At 43.2% G+C, this 19,675-nt stretch overlaps 1 protein-coding gene across 5 annotated transcripts in view; it reads right to left on the bottom strand.

Annotated features, from left to right (window-relative positions):
- tln2b (talin 2b) overlaps positions 1-19,675 on the bottom strand; it is a 105,783-nt gene that overhangs the window by 24,456 nt on the left and 61,652 nt on the right. For all 5 annotated transcript variants that reach the window (XM_053886215.1, XM_053886214.1, XM_053886212.1 and 2 more), the window contains 16 exons: positions 19,273-19,481; positions 19,044-19,142; positions 18,087-18,254; positions 16,658-16,952; positions 12,134-12,300; positions 10,345-10,473; positions 8,966-9,079; positions 8,780-8,893; positions 8,574-8,708; positions 8,333-8,461; positions 7,498-7,600; positions 5,091-5,299; positions 4,597-4,716; positions 2,994-3,191; positions 2,096-2,235; positions 482-575 (listed from right to left, as the gene is read on the bottom strand). In XM_053886215.1, coding sequence (XP_053742190.1) covers positions 482-575; positions 2,096-2,235; positions 2,994-3,191; positions 4,597-4,716; positions 5,091-5,299; positions 7,498-7,600; positions 8,333-8,461; positions 8,574-8,708; positions 8,780-8,893; positions 8,966-9,079; positions 10,345-10,473; positions 12,134-12,300; positions 16,658-16,952; positions 18,087-18,254; positions 19,044-19,142; positions 19,273-19,481 — 2,423 coding nt within the window. The remainder of the gene's footprint in view (positions 1-481; positions 576-2,095; positions 2,236-2,993; positions 3,192-4,596; positions 4,717-5,090; positions 5,300-7,497; positions 7,601-8,332; positions 8,462-8,573; positions 8,709-8,779; positions 8,894-8,965; positions 9,080-10,344; positions 10,474-12,133; positions 12,301-16,657; positions 16,953-18,086; positions 18,255-19,043; positions 19,143-19,272; positions 19,482-19,675) is intronic.

The following is a 19,675-nucleotide window of genomic DNA, read 5'->3' on the forward strand; positions in this document are numbered from 1 at the left end:
ACAACTTCTAAAGAGCTGGTAATGTAACAGCTTGTTGCGTTGCCGTCTCTGTAAATGCTAATATACTAATATACTGAACGCAGTGTTGAATTGCTGTACTTCACGTTCCCCATATGAGCCTGACTGAACCCGCTATATTTCCTCGCCCAGTATATACCCGACTACTTTAATGGGCGGCATGAAAGCAGCTCTCACTTGCAGAAGCATGCGTCGGCTCTTTTGTCTCTGATGACACTTCACAGACCGGGCGGTAAAATAACTGCTGTATTGACGGCCTCTAAATGCACCGCACCGTCATCATCATCGGTGTAATTGAAACGATGCTCTGAACCAATGTCACTAATGCAGCAGCGTCGTATTTAGTGACCATCTGTAATGGATGAGGCGGCCGCTGCAATCTAAAGACCAATCCCCGCTGATGGGAAACATATTAGGAGATGAAACCAGCGATAAGAGACAGCATGAAAGTGAGGACGGCTACCTCCAGCTCCCTCAAAGCGTTGTCACACTCTTTCTGTCCCGCAGCTTGCTGAGTGCAGAGCGTGATCAGCTGGTTGATGCTCTCTGTCACCGCCCTGAAACGTAAGAGCGTACAGTTCTTTTTCCACACACACACACACACACGCGATCCGGCTCGGCTGCGAGAGAGGGGATCGAGGAGAGAGCCTGCAGTTTGTGTTCAGCCTTGCTGAGCACAGACAGATTCCAGCCAAAGCTTCCATCTTCCTAATTAGACAGGGAGAATCAGCCAGGCCCAAAGCCCACAGGGGCCGGCTGTCTCACAGCTCTCCACCAGGGGGGTGATACAACACACAGTGAAGGCATCGTTTGGAAAGAAGCAATCGCACCCGGAATTTAGACCCAAGCACAGATGACGCTGCACTGTTTCTCTGAAATTAAAAACTAAATTGAATGCAGAGGACACAGTGGGGAGAAAACATAACCACTCACACACACACAAAATAATCTAAAAGTCTTGGAACAGGTGCTGTGAAATGATCTGACTCAGAGTTAATAAACAATTTCCAGACCTATTAAACAGACCAAACTGAATGCAGTACAAACATGACCACCATTTCCTTAACAGTAAGAAGAAACTGTGCTAGTGCACTTCTGCTTCTGTATTCAGTTTGGTCTCGGGCACGGTCTTAGTTTCACCCCTCTTCATTGGTCCCAGCCTCTGCATGCTGCGGTCTCGACACCGTCATTAGATCACACTTATGTATTATATAGACGGCCACTTGTCTGTACTTATTCGGTTTAAAATGAATTGAGGACGCGACGACGAAGGTTAGAAATGTCTAACTACATATGAATATCCGTTTGCGTAATATATCAAGTCACTGTAACTAGGGATGTGTATTGGCAGGTATCTTGCGATACGATACGTATCCCGATGGAGGAGTGGCGATACGATTCATTGCGATATATAACAATCCTGTAAGTGTACATATAATGTGCATGAAAAACAAGAAAATGTTGTTAGCATTTATAAAAAACAAATGATGTAGCAGACTTAAAATATTGATTGACAATATTGCACAATCGAGAATTGCAATACGTAATCAAAATATCGTGCAACCAAGTATTGCGATATTTGAGTGTACTGATATTTTTTTACATCCCTAAATGTAATGCGCAGTCCACCCCTGTTTACAGGGTGAAGGGATCTAGTGGCCGCCGATGTCCGAGATTTGGTACTTGGTTTCAACTAAATAGTGATGGGGATTCACTGTTAATGTGTGTGACGCAACAATTTTAACAAGTCCGAACTGCTTCCCTTGTTACTGAACCAACGAGGACTAGAACCAGTTTGACAGGTCCAAGTCAGGAAAGTTTATTGATGGAGAATTTGAATGTATCAGGATGGAGATAATTCCAAGGTTGCGATTAGACTGTAGCGGCGAGTGAGAGTTAAAGCATAATCATGACTCAATGGTTCAGAAACCACAGGAGACAATTGGCTGGGTCTCCTCGCGCTGCTGATGTTAAGTCATCGTGAGGAATAAAAATGAGTGTGGAAATTCCAACTCAGGCACACCAGCTCATCAAAATCCCTTCAGACGAGGACATAAGGAAGAAGAAGTGTAGGCACCTTGCAGCCACAGCCAGGAGATTCTTGGCGTTGGCGGCGCCGGGATCCACAGACAGAGACTTGGCGGCCAGCAGCAGCTTACTGGAAGCCATGGAGATGTTCTTCAGATTACCAATGACTTGGATCTGATCTTCTTTGCTCTGCAGACGGAAGAAAATAAGATATCATCCATACAGATGAGAGGACCGATGTATCTGTGACAGCCTCATTTTCCCTGACTCAGCACGACCCCGATTCCTTCCTACATCCCACTCACTTCATCACGAGAGCTCATTACATCTCGCCGTTCATTCTCAGCGGGGATGTCATTTGATCGGGGACTTAGGTATACGCCGATCAGCCATAAAATTATGACCACTGACAGCGAGAGCAAGTGAGCAGAGGCCTCTATGGAGCAGACTTGCTTGTCCAGCACATCTCTCAGATGCTAGATAAGATTGAGTTGAGGGCTGGAGCAGCGCTCATTTATCTTGCTGAAAAGGGCTGCAGCCATTGGCAAACAGGATTTAAAGCTAGCATGTGAGCATGAACCCACAACTCGAATTTCATCTTCATACATTTATTTCATTAATTTTTAAATGTTTCTTAATAAGCTAAACACGTGGCCTTTCACACAGCTCTGGAAGAGAGCACAGGCAGAGTAGAATACAGTAGGTGGCACCCACTGTGATGTCACAGTAGCATCTTGAGAGGGGCAGTGGAAGCAGAGTCAGATACTGATGTTGTCATTTGGAGTGACTAGAAAGGACAAGGATCAAAAACGAGTACACCAGAGGGACATGTGGAGACAAAGAAGGGGCTCGGGGGGTAAATATTTGGACGCATGGAGAGATGTTGGAGATGCAGACAGAGAAGAGGAACCATTCAAGGTTCATGGATAAACAAGGATGAGTCTCACCTGAGTGTGTCCCGCCATCTCCACTCCAGCATCCAGGAACTCATCAAAGTCCTGGCTGAACTTCCCCGAGGCCGCAGCCAGCTGGCCGCTGGTTCCACGAGAGGAATGGACGACCTCGCCCGCAGAGTGGTTCAGTTCAGCTGCTGTGTGGTTCAGATCCGTTTGGGCCTCCTGGAATGTCTTACTGCAGGGAGGCAGCTTCAAAGACAGGACAGACATTAATTAGACTGCACTGCTGTACTGGAACATCAGCCATTTTCAAAGTCTCAGATGTTTGATGAGACGCTTCTCCCTCAAGTAAACAATCAAGGGCAGGTCAAACACAAGCAGAGAGATAAGAGCTGAACACGCAGACAATTTTATAAAGCGATAGTTGATAAAATGAAGTTCATTTTATTGATTTAAAATTATTCAATTATTTTTCTGAGGTTTTAATATAAATGAAAAGACTTCAATGTCACCCAGAGTGGCTGACATCAAAGGACTTCATGTTCAAATAGTGTGATACAAATCACATTTCCTCAAGGTCGCCACACTGCTTTTGTCTTTGTTTTCATTAAATTATAGCTTCTAACAAAATATACATTCTAATAGAAAATAATACCCGTTACCAATGGTAGTGCATTTAAACTATAAATATATACTTCTTCTTTATTTTTAAATTGAAGTACATAGTCTTTAGTTTATGAATACAAAAATGAAGTGAGTTTACCAACAGTAAACAGCCATCTCAAACGAATGGTTGAGCCGACCTTTGAACTCACACATGTAATATAAAGAAAAAAAAAACCTAAATCTAAATTTAAAAGAATAATACTAATAATAGCCAAATATGAAATACTCTTCCTACTAATATAAAATAAAATAAAAAATATAAACTAATATATAATAATGTAAAAGAGTATCTAGGGAAAAATACATTCCTGGGTGCAGAAGCTGAATAAGCAACACTCAAACTTGTATTGGGATTAAAGTTGTCAATATTTGAATCTGCATTATAATTAATACAATGACGTGGAGAAGTGAGGAGGGGCAGAAGGCAGGTTCTGAAATTTCAAAATAAGAATGAGGTGTTTCCATATTTACCATTCAGAGAAGACAAAAATAGATCAAATCTTTAGTGGTAAAAGTATTCCTGAAACATAGACTCCAGGGATTTGATGCTTCTAAAAATTACAGATTCGTTGCGCAGGTGTGCAGCATCAACTCTTGGAATAACCAGATTTGAGTTGCCTGGCTAAATTGGTAGTGGATGGGAAAACCAAAAATCAAAAGTGCTGTCAACTAATGACACTTGTATTCCGGTGTTTACTCATCTATAAATCCATCAAACATAGACAATTTCCAACCTGAAAAAGTGCTGAATCAGCATCATGGGTCTTCGCGTCCCGTTTACATACATTATGAATCACCTCACCGATTACACATCACACTTGTGACGTCTCTGATTCAAAGGTTTGTTGGCATGAATAAAGTACTTTGTATCTCTCACAAACTAAAAAGGTGCTGCCGACCCTTTAAGGGATATGCACCTTCTGAGAAACAATGCAAGTGCCAAACAATGTTTGTGGCTTGTATATGAAGCATAAATATATAGACTCACAACATCCACCAGGAGCTTCTTGCTGGCTTCTCCAATGCTCCGGAGCGCCATGTCGACATCCTTCTGGCCCGGCAGGCAATTTACACAATTATTCAGGGAGTGGGACACGGCTTTAGCGACCTGCAACACAACACGACACCCTGTCACAGAACTGCTATCAGTCACTCTAACAACGTGGTACGCGACACCAAGTCCCGTCGCGATGCAGCAAGAGACCCGGCACTGAAATTGTGCTTATAGCAGGGAGCAATAAGCAATGCCACTAATTCATGCAGCTGTCGGAGATATATGCCAAACAATATGTTTATCCCCTGAAGGGCTGCAGGAGAGTGAGCCGTTTTACCTCGGCTCTCTCGAGAGGAGAATACGAGGCGAGTGAAAATAGCTGTGCTCCGAAGGGGAGACTGAAATGTTTACAAATCAGTAGAGAGATGGCTGTACGAGACAAACGGGAATGCGACATTTTTATCGTTGCATATAAATCACTGGGATACCTGTGCCAGCCTCTGTTGACTCTCAGCGTCTCCCGGATGAACCAGAGCCTGGTGAGCCTCGTGGATCAGCATGGAGGAGCCTTCCATCACACACTGGGCCGAGTCCAGCATGGCAGCGGCGGCCTGCGGCTCCTTGGTGCTGGCTGCGACACCTCTGGCGGCTTGAGCCAGCGTCCTCAGAGCCTGAGCCGTTTCCCTGGCCGCAACACCTGAACACAACCAGCGGCGCGGTCACACAAAAGCAAGCAATTACCACACAATAGTAACCTTTATTGTCCCAACAGGAACGGGAAATAAAGGTGTTGGTCCGCCAACACATTTATCTCAGTGGACAGAGGAGCCGTGGCACTGTCTTTGTAAACAGCTTCCACAACACAAAGCAAGGTTTCTGAAGTAGTAACTGCTGATGAAATGATTCTAAATTTCCTTTCTTCATAGCTTACATGGAACGCCTTTATATGCAAGTTCAAGGGAAGCAGTCCAAGTTGAAGAGTCCTGCATGTCCCTCATTCCCAAAATGCCCTCCATCTCTTCAGTGGGAGCACAGAAGGGTTTATAAATGACAAATGCGTGTCCTTGGTTTGACCGAGGTTTCCTCCCAGGTGGACATGCCATCAAGCGCCTCACCAGGGAGGCATCCAGGCGACATCCAGACAAGAGGCCGACAATAACGCCTACGAGGAGAGTGAGTGAAATCAGCCATTTCTGCCTCGAAGGACGAGTCTCGCCACAAAACCTATCTTGACTGTTTGGGCCCACAATTTGGTCCTTTGACTCTGTAGCCAAAGCTTGTGACCTCAGGTGAGCGCAGCTTGACAAGTCGATCAAAAGCTTCGTCTCTTTCCACTCCAGAGTGAAAGTCACTTCAGACGATGACCAGTGTATCTTGACCGATATCTGCCATTTTTGCATTTTATTTGCAGAAAATGTATTTGTTGAAAAACATCTTCATAAAGCAGTGAGCTAAAACATATCATGATTTACATCTTTACTATAAATAATTTAAGATTTTATCATAATAAATATTTTACTCCAGTTTGAGGAACTAGCATACAGTCCTTAACATTCTGTGCCTCAGCTTGGTAATAATTATTCTTTCTCGCTTCACATTTTGGAGTGCCTTAATGTGGTTCTGTATTTTGGTTGGACTGCGCCGCACGTATTCATAGAACTGATGTTACGTTCAGTAACCATTATTTTTTAGACAACTGAAGCAAACCTTTATACAGTAGTTTATGCGCTTCAAAGTTTTGTGAGTGAGACGTCATGTTAGCTGTTAGCTCTGCGAGCTCAGCGGTGCAGACAGTCTTTGGCGGTGGGGTTCCTACAAGGATCACACCATCATTCTGCCATGGAGGTGTGTGGTCAAGACATCAGGTTTAAAAACACCTGCTGAACAGTTGACCAGCTTCTTCACTGTGAGAGCGTGTGCGAAGAAAACACTGCGTGTCTACGCATCAGCATAAATCTATGGCGTATAGAAAGAATGTGACTGAATCCATGTGATCTCTTCACATTGGTAGATTGTCAACATGTTTTAATTGTTCACGCTATTTCCGGACAAATGAGGTGAAAGTGGATCATTTGCTTGTGTGGAAAAACTCTGCTTTAGACATTGCCCCTTGTGACTTGCAGAACTAACTATATATTAAAGAATTGGGCTTTTTCTTCACCTTCCAGCCCTGGTCTTGGACTTGGACCAGATCCTTATCCTCACTTCCAAAATATAGTGTGTCAAATCCCAACATGAAGTCATAAATCCCACTATCCTTCTGCTCCTACCTTGCATAATGCCGTGTCAATCTCAAAACAGCCCAGTGAAGAACAAAATAAATCACTCAAACACATGAAGCCTTTGTGATGAACCTGCTATTAAATCAAACGTAATCCGCAAGACGAGCTAACAGGGCAAAAACGTTTAAACAAATGACTTAATGTAATTAATACGACCCTCCACACGAGCTGCTCTTAAATTACTCTATGTAAAACTGAAGGGAGAAAGAAGCAAATTGCACACAGTTGCGTTAAACAGTCAAGTGGAGCCGTGTGCTGATGGAATGTTAAATCTAGTGAAAATGGGATTAATGAGGAGCTTCCGGCACCCTGAGTCACCAAGAGAAGTGCTGCCCGGGAGCCCTCATTGTTAGAAACGCCATTCTTTATGTCTTCATCTCTGCTCCCTCCGGATTGTGAAGTGAGCCAAAATTGAAGGCAAATCACTTAAACTGAGCGGAATCCTAAGAGGTTAGTTTCAGGCGAAAAGTGATAGGGAAGGAAAATGACTCATAATATCCCCAGCATGCTTCGGTCCCGCGTTATGAGCACAGTTCGATAATTTACCATAAATATAGTTTCAGCAATTGGTCCATATCTTTCACTGCTAACTGGAGCACTTCACTCATCCCACCTGTATAGTGTTCGTTGCCCTGCGCCGCACAAGTCAGGAGCTGGGCCATGGACGATCCCACCGCCTTGGACGTGCTCCCCAAATCCTGAGCGCACTTCTCCAGCTGTGTGAGCAGCAACAGCAGTCAACATTACTTTCTGACTTTGAAACACTCAACAAATATAGATGTCCATTTTAAATTCCAGTACAAGTCTGAAGGTCAAGAGCAGGTCTGGGCAGCATGGGATGCACTTGTGGCTCAATACATCCGGCGCTCAGGAGGTCAGCGTGAAAGTATGAAGCTGTTAAAAACCTCAACTATGTTTGTGACAGGCTTAAGTATCTCTCAAGATTTTTAAGTTACATTTTTTAGTTACTTTTTAATTTAAATTAATCTTACATTTTCTAAATTATTTCAAATTGATCTTTTACTAGACAGGCACAAGGACGACACACACCTCTGCCCAGCATCTTATTTAAACGCCCACAGTGATTCCTTTTAAAGATATTATTGCCCTACACATATATTATCTATCACACAGCAGGTGGCAGTATAGTTAAGTAGCAACTATGATCCACATGGCAAATCAATTTATTCAATTTATTTCAGTGATTCAACTGTGTTTTGTGTAGTAAAGTTGTCAAGTTGGTCACATGACCAGCGGCGCATAATAGAAATGACTGGGTTTCCGTAAGCAACAACGCCTCCATGATAGGCAGAGTTAATCAACTCATTATTAATATCAATATTATAATTATATAATAACTCATCATTATCATCATATTTGGTCTTGTTGCTTGAATTGCCAGTAAAGGCCATCAAGAAGATCAACTAGCTTCATTGAACTGTACTCACCGTTTCGCCAGGTAGAGGTTTGAGTTGACCGTCGATGACGGACATCTTGGCATCCTGAAGTTCACTTTTAAGCGTCTGCACAGTTTTGAGGGCCGAGTCGATCTCCAGGGGGCCACAAGCTTCATGAGCCTACAGGGAACACACAGACAGCAGCAGCTTACTCATGAATTGTCATGTCACATCCGCGCGAAACTCTGGCTGGAGTTATGTAAAAGACCAGTCATGGTGTTTTGGTGGTTACCTTTTGCGTGGCAGTCCTGAGCTCTGCCAGACAGGTCGCTAAGTTCTTTGCACACTGACCCAGTTGCATAGCAGCAGCCTGATCCGTCACCGTCGGAACTGCTGACTTAGCAGACGCCACCATCTTACTTCCCGGCTGCAGGATTTTAAAGCATTAGAAATTCACAGCCTCCATGCCTCATATTTGACTGATAGTCGGTGTCTGACCTGTAAGAAGCTCTGGCTGGCCATGATGAGGGTGAGCTGAGCGCCCAGCTCCTCGGGCTGGGCCTGGCTGCTCCTCATGCCCTGCACCAGCTGGGGGATGTTATCCGCAACAGCCTTCACGAGACCCACACAGACCAGTTGTTACATCTCAGGGTGCACCGTGAAGAACAAGGTAGAGGGCCGTACCTTGCAGCTGTGCACTAACTGTTGGTGAGAGACCGTGTTCTTGTTGGAGGCAGCAGCATTTTGGGCGGCTGCGATCGTCTGAGTGGCAGCTGCTGCAGCTTGCTTTGCTGCGATCTGCATCCGGAGAAAAGAGACGAACGACGTGATATAAAACAGCACCTAGTCTTATCAGAAACACCTGGTAAATATTAATAAACAAAGATCATTATGGAACACAACTATTTTATGTGATGTGTTTTTTTCTTTAGTTCGAGAGTTTATAACTTTTTTTTCATTTAAAATACAATTTAGAAAATTTAATGTAATCCGTTATCTAATTTTTTTCATTCACAAGTCCTGTTATTATATTTCCTGTAATTTCATTACCAAAGCATTTCACATGATTCATTTATGAATACATTTTTGGGAAAAAAATATTATTTCCTCAGTATACTTTTCTCAACTCATTTGGCAGATATATTGGATTCATTCTATTGGAAACATTTTTTTTAACAGCTTAAGATTGTATTAGGAATTTTGCAAATACACAGACAATTGATTTCATTTGTTTTTGTCCCCTACACGTATTGAAAAATGATGCTAAATTACAGTTCATATATAAATATATACTGTACATTGTAATATTTTTTTTTTCCGTAAAAATTTTACATATACAAAATTACTATACATCATGATATATTCTGTGATAACATTTTTAATTATAGTAAGTGTGGGGGACAAAAACAGTGAAACCAATTGTGTGTGCATTTGCCATCGGAATCACAAGTTATGGCTTCCTTTGAATTCTCAGTGATATCTGCTCAGCTCTCCTCAGCTATTAGCTCTGTTGCAGCAACTGTCTGATTCGGGGATGCAGATTGAGATTTATGGAGGATATCTGGAGTAAAGATGGTCTAGTCATTAGGGCCGAACTGATACCAGAGGCTGAACACAGATCTGTACTCTCTGATAGAGCTCTCACTGCGCTAATGGGATTCATAAGTCACTGCCTCAGGACAGGAACAAAACATCAGAGACAAATACACAAATGACTGAAAGAGGCATTTCAGAATCAGAGGTATGTAATCAGTTCTTCAGTAATATTATGGTATTGTGGACCATTGTTGTGTTGCCTCTGCAGAGGTCAGCACCTCTATCAGGAGGTTAAGTCTGGTATGTCTGTCAGGGGTCATTTATGTGAAGCATAAACCCATACATTAGCTTGTGTTATGACAACTTCCTGCCCAAGACTAGATTACAATTTTAGCAGTTTAAGTTTGTCATATTTTCCTTGTTTATCGGGTCAAAGTGCAACTGGAGGCAGACGTTTGAATCTCGCCTCTAAACAAGGGGTTTAATTTAGATCAAGGTCAGATGAGATGTCGCCCCTTGTGACTCACCTCCAGCCTGTTGACCAGTTTCTTCTTGATGGCGTTCTGAGCTGCAGCATTAGTGGCGACACGAAGCCCCTCGGCCGCCTCTCTCAGTCTCTGCTGCTGGTCTTCATTCTCCGGGTAGGCAGCTGCTCCCTGCGGGTGAGCGCACACCCCCCCCACCGTCATCAGCACACAGTCGTACTCGCGCCTGATAAGCCGGTCTGGTTGTACAGTAGATGCTCCGAGGCTCTGAGCTCCTCTGTCTGAAGTTTCCAAGGAAACAGTCGATGCCAGACTCCCACTTCCTCTTTGATAATGGCAGTGATGTGGTGATTAATGTGTCACGGATCAAAAACATCTAACAACCCAACGCGGCAATTCACTTGCCGAGGCGTTTCACGCTGATAATATCCTGCAATGGAGTACAGAGCCAGGGGCTTATTAAGAGCCACTGATGCTGCACTCTCATTTTGGATGTAAAATAATGCTGATAGCGAGCGCACACAATGATGCCAGAAATGCCTGGTCCATGAAATGAAAGCAATATACAAGTTTGGCTTGTTGAACACATTTTCACAGAGATGTAGCTGAAAAGGTTACAAAGCAGAAACCTGTGATGACTAACTAACTTGTAGCCAACATTGCTGCAACAGCTATGACTGTTGACATCTCTTTTCCTGCTTTATTTTGAAATCCCTCTCCGTTTCCTGCTTGTGTTTTCTTTTTTGTCTTGACAGAAGCGGGTGCGCACCGGCTGGAGGCAATTTCCAAATCAAGACTATGCAGAGAGTTTCAAGGAACAAGGCGTCCATGAACGCATCGCCACAGCCAGCAGCCGTCGTCCTGCCTGTGTTTGTGATATTACTGATAATTTTGAGTTGTGCGTATTTTGGCTTCCCTGGTGTTGCCAGCGCTTCTGTTCAGAGTTATTGCTTTTTGATCCTGCTCTTTTTTTTTGCCGCTACTTGTGCCTCCTGTACACCCTCATCCTCTGAACTTGTGACAGACACAGAATCGTATCTTCCAAGATGCACAAGTTCTAGAGCCACTTCAAGCACTGATGCTACTAGGAGGTCGGAGTTTAACCCAGTACCCTAGTCCACTGGCGTGAACCTCAAAGCTATGAGTCAAATCCAGCCCGCTTGGTTTTGCCCTGTGGACTCTGGTTCTGTGGTTGTTTTTGCTTTTCAGGACTACCGGTGAATAAGGAGCTTCATCGCATGAAGAAGTCATTTTTAGTTTCATGTTTGGGATCACTTGGGAATGGGCAAGTGTGGACTTCATTGACTTTATTCTAGGGGCCGACTGATATGCTGTTTTTAAAGCCGATACCGATATCGATATCTGGAGGCTTAAGAAAGCGGATGAGATTTGGTATTAAGAAAATGACATTGCGGAGATATTCATTTGGTATGACATTCTACATCATGCAGAGAAAGACTTCAACATTTGGACGTCATAAATACAAGATAGGTCCACGTAAAATGCCTTTGAACTCATTTGCTTCAGTATCTCTGGTTCCGCTCTTGGGTCTCTCGTTCTGTTCACCAGCTACAATGTCGTTTTATGTGGCCCGCAAGACCTGAAGAGCAGACCAAGGTGATGAGAAATTCAATTCCGTCTTGCTCCCACTGACTTTCACTTCTCCTCATTCCACCTCTCCAGCTTCTCCTCCACGTCCCCCATAGAGAGTATTCTCTCTCCAACTGTTGTTTAATAGAGACGGCAATTAACCTAATGTGTAGTAAGCTAGAGGGATAAAAGCCTGACCCTTCATGCTTGGCTTATTTAAATCATTAATACCAAATCTTACCTTTGCCGCCTCCACCATCCGAGCCGTGGCGTCAGCCAGCAGTTTGGCCGCGGCGAGAAGTTTCTTGGAATTGTCCACGTCCACTTCCGCCTCAGCGTCAGATCTCATCGCGTTGACCAGATCGGAGGTGGCTTGAGCTAGAACTCTGGCCTGACGCACCATCTCACCTAATTCAGCAGAAAAACAAGACGGCATTGTCATCTCACTGATGTGTTCGCACGGACACTTTTGGCAGCTGCTCATTACCGCTGACAGATGTGGGTGGATGTCGACATCTAACAGAGGGTTTATATACGTTTTCCCAGAGCTGTATGCGGCTAAAAATAACAAAGCATCTGTTCTATCAGCATGAAAATTCAACAAGTCTTATTATTTAAACCGCAAACTACTTCACTTACTGGCCCTGCCTCTTGCTCATTTAAGCCTTATCAATTGAAAAGCTCTGATTCAGTGGCAGAAAGGACAAATTTAATGTTTTTATGACTTAGACCGCTTTCACTTCAAGTCCACGACGAGTTAGCCGACTTAGCTTTTGTTCTCCCCACTGACCACGCCCCCTTTTTGTGATTGGTCAAAGGTGCAACCTGCTTTAGTCAGAAACCAGAATAAAAAGAGGTGACCCCACACAGCTTTTCAATTTTTAACTTGATATGATATGATATCTTTACAGCACGCAGACATCAACCCAGAAACAGTGTGGTGCATAACATGAGAGTATATATCCCTTACAGTCGCAAGTGTCGGTTAAAACCTAGAATTGATTCAATTTGAATGTTTTATCATTTAAAAAAAAAGTCGAAGAGGAAGTGAGAGGAAGCAGTAGTGCAAAACACACACTGACACGCTCGCAGCGCGACACGGAAGGACAAACTTGAAAAGGCCTGAGATTTATTTCATAATTCAGGTGCTTGATGAGTCACCTAACATAAAATAACCTAAAGAGAGATAGATAGACCCTTAGATAGAAAAAAAGAAATAAATATATCATAGGGGGCACATGCCATAGACTCACAACCCACCTCCTCCCCAGCTTCTCCAGGGTAACTTCAGTCATATTTTTCATCGTCTCTGTTTGCAACCCAATGCGACGAAAGCCCCGTTCATGGAGTTAACTGAGCGCTAGCTTCTAAGTCTTAGGGCCACAATTCAGCTTTTTCAGACTGAAAAGCTTTAGCACAAATAATATCTAAAGTTTATCTAAAGTTCCTGCTGACAGTATATACAGTATGCGTTGTCTGTCTGTGCTCACTGGAGACCTCTGTGGAGCAATACATGTTTACATGCGATCTGACTGAGACACTTATGAACTAGCTGCCTCACATAATAAGTGGATTGGGGCTGCTGCTGAGTTCGTGACTTAAATAGTGGCTAAGGAAGTAGACTCAAATTGTTTCACCACCAACACCAATCTAAGTCACCTACAAAATACTGAATATAAGATAAAACCTGACAGATCCTATCCAAGAAATCCCTCCTCCAAAAGACCCAATAACTTCCTGTAGAAACAGGAAGTGTGCCACACTTTTTTATAGCTAAATGCTGCAGCAAGTGAAACATGAATTCCTTATCTGCATCTCATCTAATTTTAAAGTGTGATAATGAAACATCCAAGTAAGACTCTGAAGCTGATTTATCAGACGAGTCAATTTTCGCTTGGTAGTAATGTCTGGACTGGAAACGTTGAGGCATCTCCTGCAGTTCCTGAAGGTCAACCCTTATTCTTCACACGTATTCCACCATCCTGTACTCTTGTAGTGACTCACACATAAACATTTCAGCCTCAGGAATATACCATATGTAACACTGTTCCGCGCACTAGCAATACAAAAAGGCACAATATTTCTCTCACGCCCACAACGCAGCTGGAAATAACTTCCCCTGTGAGGCTGGGGAGACCTTCTTCTGCTTGCTAACCTACATCCATTGGCCCCGGAGAGACACTTTCTTCCAACCACCGATCATGACTCTTTATGACTCGATGAGTGACAGCTTTGAGGTGTCTTCTAATTACGACACAGGTTTGGAGGCAAAGTCAAGACGACTTTCAGTTTGATAACACTGTGATCTCTATTCGGTTTCAAAGCTTCACAGATGCTAAGTGAAAACAGATCAAGTTCAGTGGTGCGTTTTTTCTTTCACTTTGAACAGAGAAATATTTGAAGTTACTTTCATTTAGCAGGAACCAAAACTGCTCACTTTCCCACATATAACAAAGCAGCTTTCTGCATAAATGGGTTAATGCTACTGCTCTCCTGCCTTCTTCTCTCGCATCTGCATCTTGTCTCTGCACTGAAAACTGTGTTTGGACTCGCAACTTGCTGTTCTTGCATAATTCTCCTGCCTTTTCTTGAACTCTTGTACTCACACTCTCCCAGAAAAAAAACACTGCCAGAATTCTGAACTAATATATTTCTTGATTTGAATGTGTTCTTCTAACAGTTCCATCCTTGTCATTTCTCCATTGTCATCCTTACAAACGTATTCTATTGGTTCGTTGCAGTGATTAAGCTAACAAAAGCAGCAGCAGAAGCAAGTCTTTGCAGATATAAATTCAATTTTCTCCGGACTGGTTGTGAGCTATTCTGATAGGCTTTCATGTAATAGCTTTTATGAACATGTGTTTTGTGTTCCAAAGATAAACATCTGATAAACAGCTCAGAAGTTTTCACAAGGAACAGAAACACAAAGGAAATGAGAACTCCCATGTAAACAAGTCTAAATTTGGAGTGCAGTTGTGTAGCAAGTGGCTTCACGGAATTGTTGCTAACTAATTAGCAAATGAAAAGGAGCATAACAGATTCAGTAAGAATCTGAAAAGACTGGGATCTTCACCACCTGGCGGCCTTGACAAGTCATCAAACTACCCTAACTATAAGGCACTGCTTTTTTCACACGCTCTGAGCCCTGTGGTTTAAACAACGATGAGACAATATATTGAATTTTACGCAGGAGCATTGACGGCCTTGTTGCGTCAGTACAGACATATTATTTACATCAAAGCGCTCATGCAATTTTAGCGCATGTGTAGTAGTGCACTTCTCTGGTGTTCCCGCAGCTCCGCCTCCACAGCTGGTATCAGCACGAGTGCAGATCACCAGACAAGTCCAATTATACTGGTGGCATGATGCACATTCAGAACATCGCCAAGTTTGTTTTCATCATCAGTTTAGATGCTATATTTGTTCTGAGGCGAACATATCGCCACAATTTTTAAGATGGTACGCGGAAATCACTGGCCTTTCCATGACGTAGACTGCACCAGTCTACTAAAAGTGAAACCAAGATTCTAATACCGTTGTCTCTGGGTTTATTAGATCCTTTAGAGGCGCTAGCAGAGGCATGTACCACAGCAATATATAATATACAAAAGAATAAATTATGGAATCTGGTTGCTTACAGTGCCACGACTTGTCGCCAGAGATAAGAGTGTTTCATAATATAAATATCATCTGAAAATCTTGAAAATGTTGCTTTCGCAGCTTAAATAGCAATTGGTGTGAACGTACAGTCAGGGAGTTGAACCAAGAGTGTTGGGTTTCATGGATGAAGTGAAGTAGAACAATAGGTGGACTAGGAAGAATGATCAAGATGTTAATGGAGGCACATAAAAATAAAAACAATAACATGCCCTATGGCTGTGTTTTTCCATGTGATTTCATCTCCTCATTCTGACCGCCAGATATTGAGTACCAGATGACCACAACCCTTTTAAGAAGTTTGAATGCTCTATGTTGTTTGCCGTTTCTGAGTTGTTGCCAGTCATTACTCTGTAAGTGTTCCTTTGTCCATCTTCTTGGACATAACAGCAGGTTTGCTTCAAAGCTGACAAGAACTATAAAAGCAGTGAAGGAGCAGAGGGTATGACCATATAAGGGCATGTCCACTCTGTTAGGAACGCAGTAAAGAGAGACTGAATATCTTTTGTCCTTCTACCATGAGAGCTTCAAGCGCTCCCAACTTTACATTTGAGTCAATCTTTCCTGATCAATGAACAATTCGCTCCTTCAGAAGTGGGTGGTCTAAATACATAATACAGAGTGACAGCGCCAAACACTCTTTAAACATTTCCTTTTCAACCCACTTTGTCTAATTCTCATTAATATCCACCTTTTTAAAAAAAATGTAACATTTGTATCATTTCAACTGAATGCAATTGATGCTGTAGCATATTTACAGTTTCCTGATATTCTGCTGTATTGGACACCTTTTTTGTTCCTGAAATATGTATGAACAAGAGGTACAATATGAATGAATAATTTGAAATCTCTAATGACTGCGGGTTTATTAATAGAATGGAAACTGCCTCTCCTCTGTGACTGGCCAGGACCAAAGAGGACACTCTATTCTGTTTCCAAGTCTCGGCACACTGATCCGTGAAGACAGTGGCTAGAGTGCAGGGAGGAGAGTTCAACTGAGAGCGGGGGGGGTATTTTAAGAGCAAAATCGAAAGCAGAGAAATCCTGACTATAGTGTTCAGCTTCTGAATTAAATTCTGATAAAGCAGAGAGAGATGTTTGCACTCACCAGCATCTCCCATGGAGGTGAAGATGTTCTCAGTCACGTTCATGATGGTGTCCGTGGCTTGGTCGTAGCGGCCAATGGGCTCGCCACAGCTGGCGTAGTGTCGCACGTGCTGCAGCAGGTCGCTGAGCGCCTGGCTGACCACACCTGCCGCCGCACCGACTTGCTTCAACTGCTCGCCGTTGTCATTGGCCGAGCGACAAGCTTTGACGCAGGTCTCCACGGAGCGGTCGACCAGCTTCCCAGCCTCAACAAGCTGCTCCTGACACACCGGGGAGCTGATGGTCGGACTCACCACCTGTGAAAGAGAGAAGCAGCCTGAATATCTTTCTATTGAAAGAGAAAACTGACCTTTTCAAAAACATTTTTCTGCTTTGAGAGAGCTGGAATTGACAAGAATAAGGCAGAAGCTTTTGACAAGTAGATTTGTGAAACATTTTATTTTGTGTGCTGCTGTAACCGTGTATTGGACGAGCTGGAATCTCGTGCTCACCAATCACTTGCAAACAGACCGTTTTGGCGCTGTGATGACGTATAAATGGCTGCCTGTGCATTTTAGCAATGCAAGAATGTGATTGTTTGTCAAGCTAAATAAGTGGGCTACTGACTTAAGACTTCAATTTATTTTTGCAAAAAATTAACATTAACTGACAAAAACGGATCGCAGCCCAGTACTGTATCAGTGAGTGTCCCAGATCCCAGTCGAATCTGTGCCCGATGTGTCCTAGATCTGTACCAAATCCGGGCCACATCAGGCCACTTATTAACTTGATTTTTATTCTTCAGGCTCATATCCATTTCGGATCCGTACTGGAACAGATCCCAGAATACATCCACTCTGTCGTCCAGAATTTACAGTACTTTACTGGCTCAAAAGTGCTTCACTATATCTTGAATTAGTATATTTTCCAGAGGCACTGAATTTGCAGCATCATATCCCACAATTCTTGTTAAATTCTCAGACAATATATTGACTGCAGAATGTCGCAGGACTGAAACCTCTCTTATCATACATTTTAGGTAATGTTAAAACAGCCCAGGCTTTTTCTTTCTTTTCCCATAAGGAACTTGTGAAAATAAACCACATTTTGAACAAATGATAGCTACAGTATCTTCTTAAAGAGTCTCTGAATTAAACGTTTATTTCTTTAGACTTGTCATACTGAACCCCTCATATAAGAATGCGATACAGATTGGATCAAATATATTTAGTACTTCAATATATTTAATTTGTGTCTGGACATATGAGTTGAGTGTCTCCAAGAGATCTTAGTCTCATTACAGGAAGAGTCATTAACAGCAGGGGACTCTCCAAACCAGAAGTAGATAGTGAATTAGCCTGCGCAGCAGGGGTCCCTCCAGAAGTCCCCACTCTCTATGTTAGCTTGTCCTGAAGCGATCTGCTATACAAATTGAACATTGGTATAAATACCTTGGTGCAGGCGACCAGCTGTGAGGTGGACAGGGCACACTGAGTGGCAGCCGCGATCACCCGGTTCTGCAGGACGGTGTCCTCAGCCACCTGAGCCACATTCTTGGCCTTCAGCACCAGCATGGCAGCTGCATTGGCCACTGCTTTGGCCAGATTCATCAGGGTCTCCTGCAACATATGAATCATCACCCTTCAACAGACAGCTGCAGACTTAAGAAGGCGAGGAACAAAACGTTGTTCACTGAGACGTTTGCCGCCAGAATAAAACTATTAAAAGCAGCCAAACTCGACAAACAGCAGAGACAAGAGGCTGATGGAGAGCGGGGAGATTAGGCCGCTGCTAATAAATGATATTTGTGTTGCGTCAGGATAATTAATTTGTCTTATCTGCATGCAGGGGAGCAGTTTTGGCACGACACCAGGAGTGTGGATGACATATGAGCCTGCTATTCAGGGAAGTGAAATCATAAGGCAGAGCAAAAAGAGCTATAAAAAAGATACACAAACAGCATTTGAAGAACATATATCACTGTAATACTCTGCTTAAATCCCTTTGTACCATCGATGAAAGGAAAACAGAGCAGTGGGAAATGGGTTATTGCTCATGTAGTCAACGTTTTTCAAGGTATATTTTGAGCTTATATTTGCATTGAGGTAGTGTTAGAACACACATGACTGTCCAAGTAACATAATATATATATATATATTTTTCAGCATCTTTGTTTTCACAAAAAATGCTGATAATGGTCATGTGACCCTTTCTTCCTGAATTTCAATTGAAGGTTTCAATGGGTAATGTATATGTTAATTTCACATTGGAACGTAACAAAAAAGTAAATGTCAACATGACCATAAATCAATGTGCTTTGTTCACTTGACTTGACTTGAGGGGGAATCTGTGTGTATCTTCCTGTTTGACAGCAGTGTCCTAGAAACAGTGAGTGGGTGGCGGCCAACCTGGAACTTCTCATCAGTCTCGCCCTCCCCCATGTGACGCAGCAGGTCCCCACTGGCTTGTCCGATGCTTCCTGCTGCAGTCAGCACGGTCTGTCTGGACTGTGAGGAGATGACATCATCAGGGTTTATTATTCAGCCCTGGCTTGTTCGCTCTGAGGCGGACATGAATTATCTAAAACAGACGACTGGATGTGGAAGCTCTGAACTCAGTGGGGTGGGGGGATCTCACCTCAGTGGCTGCGGGCTCAACAGATCTGAGTAGATCAGACACGGCTCCCGCCAACATTCTGGCAGCGCCCATGAGCTTGTGGCTGCTGCCCACCTCGTCCTCCATTAATGCTGCCAGGAGCTTGACACCCTTAGACATCTCGGTGAGGTTAGAGGAAATGGTGGTGATGGCACAGCCGACTGCTGTGTAGTCTGTTTCTGTGGGTTCACCTGCAGAGGGAAGGTCCACCAAGTGACAACTTTGCTCTCCATCTGTTCAGTGAAACTGCACTACACACTTTAGCATGATAAACATACGAGATATAAGAAAACGCAGTGTCAATAAAACAACAAATTTAGTGCCAAAACGTTTGACAAACATCAACACTGGAACACAACACATTCTCCAAAAAAAACACCCACAC

This window comes from Synchiropus splendidus, chromosome 14, assembly GCF_027744825.2.
Source record: "Synchiropus splendidus isolate RoL2022-P1 chromosome 14, RoL_Sspl_1.0, whole genome shotgun sequence".
Taxonomy (NCBI): Eukaryota; Metazoa; Chordata; class Actinopteri; order Syngnathiformes; family Callionymidae; genus Synchiropus; species Synchiropus splendidus.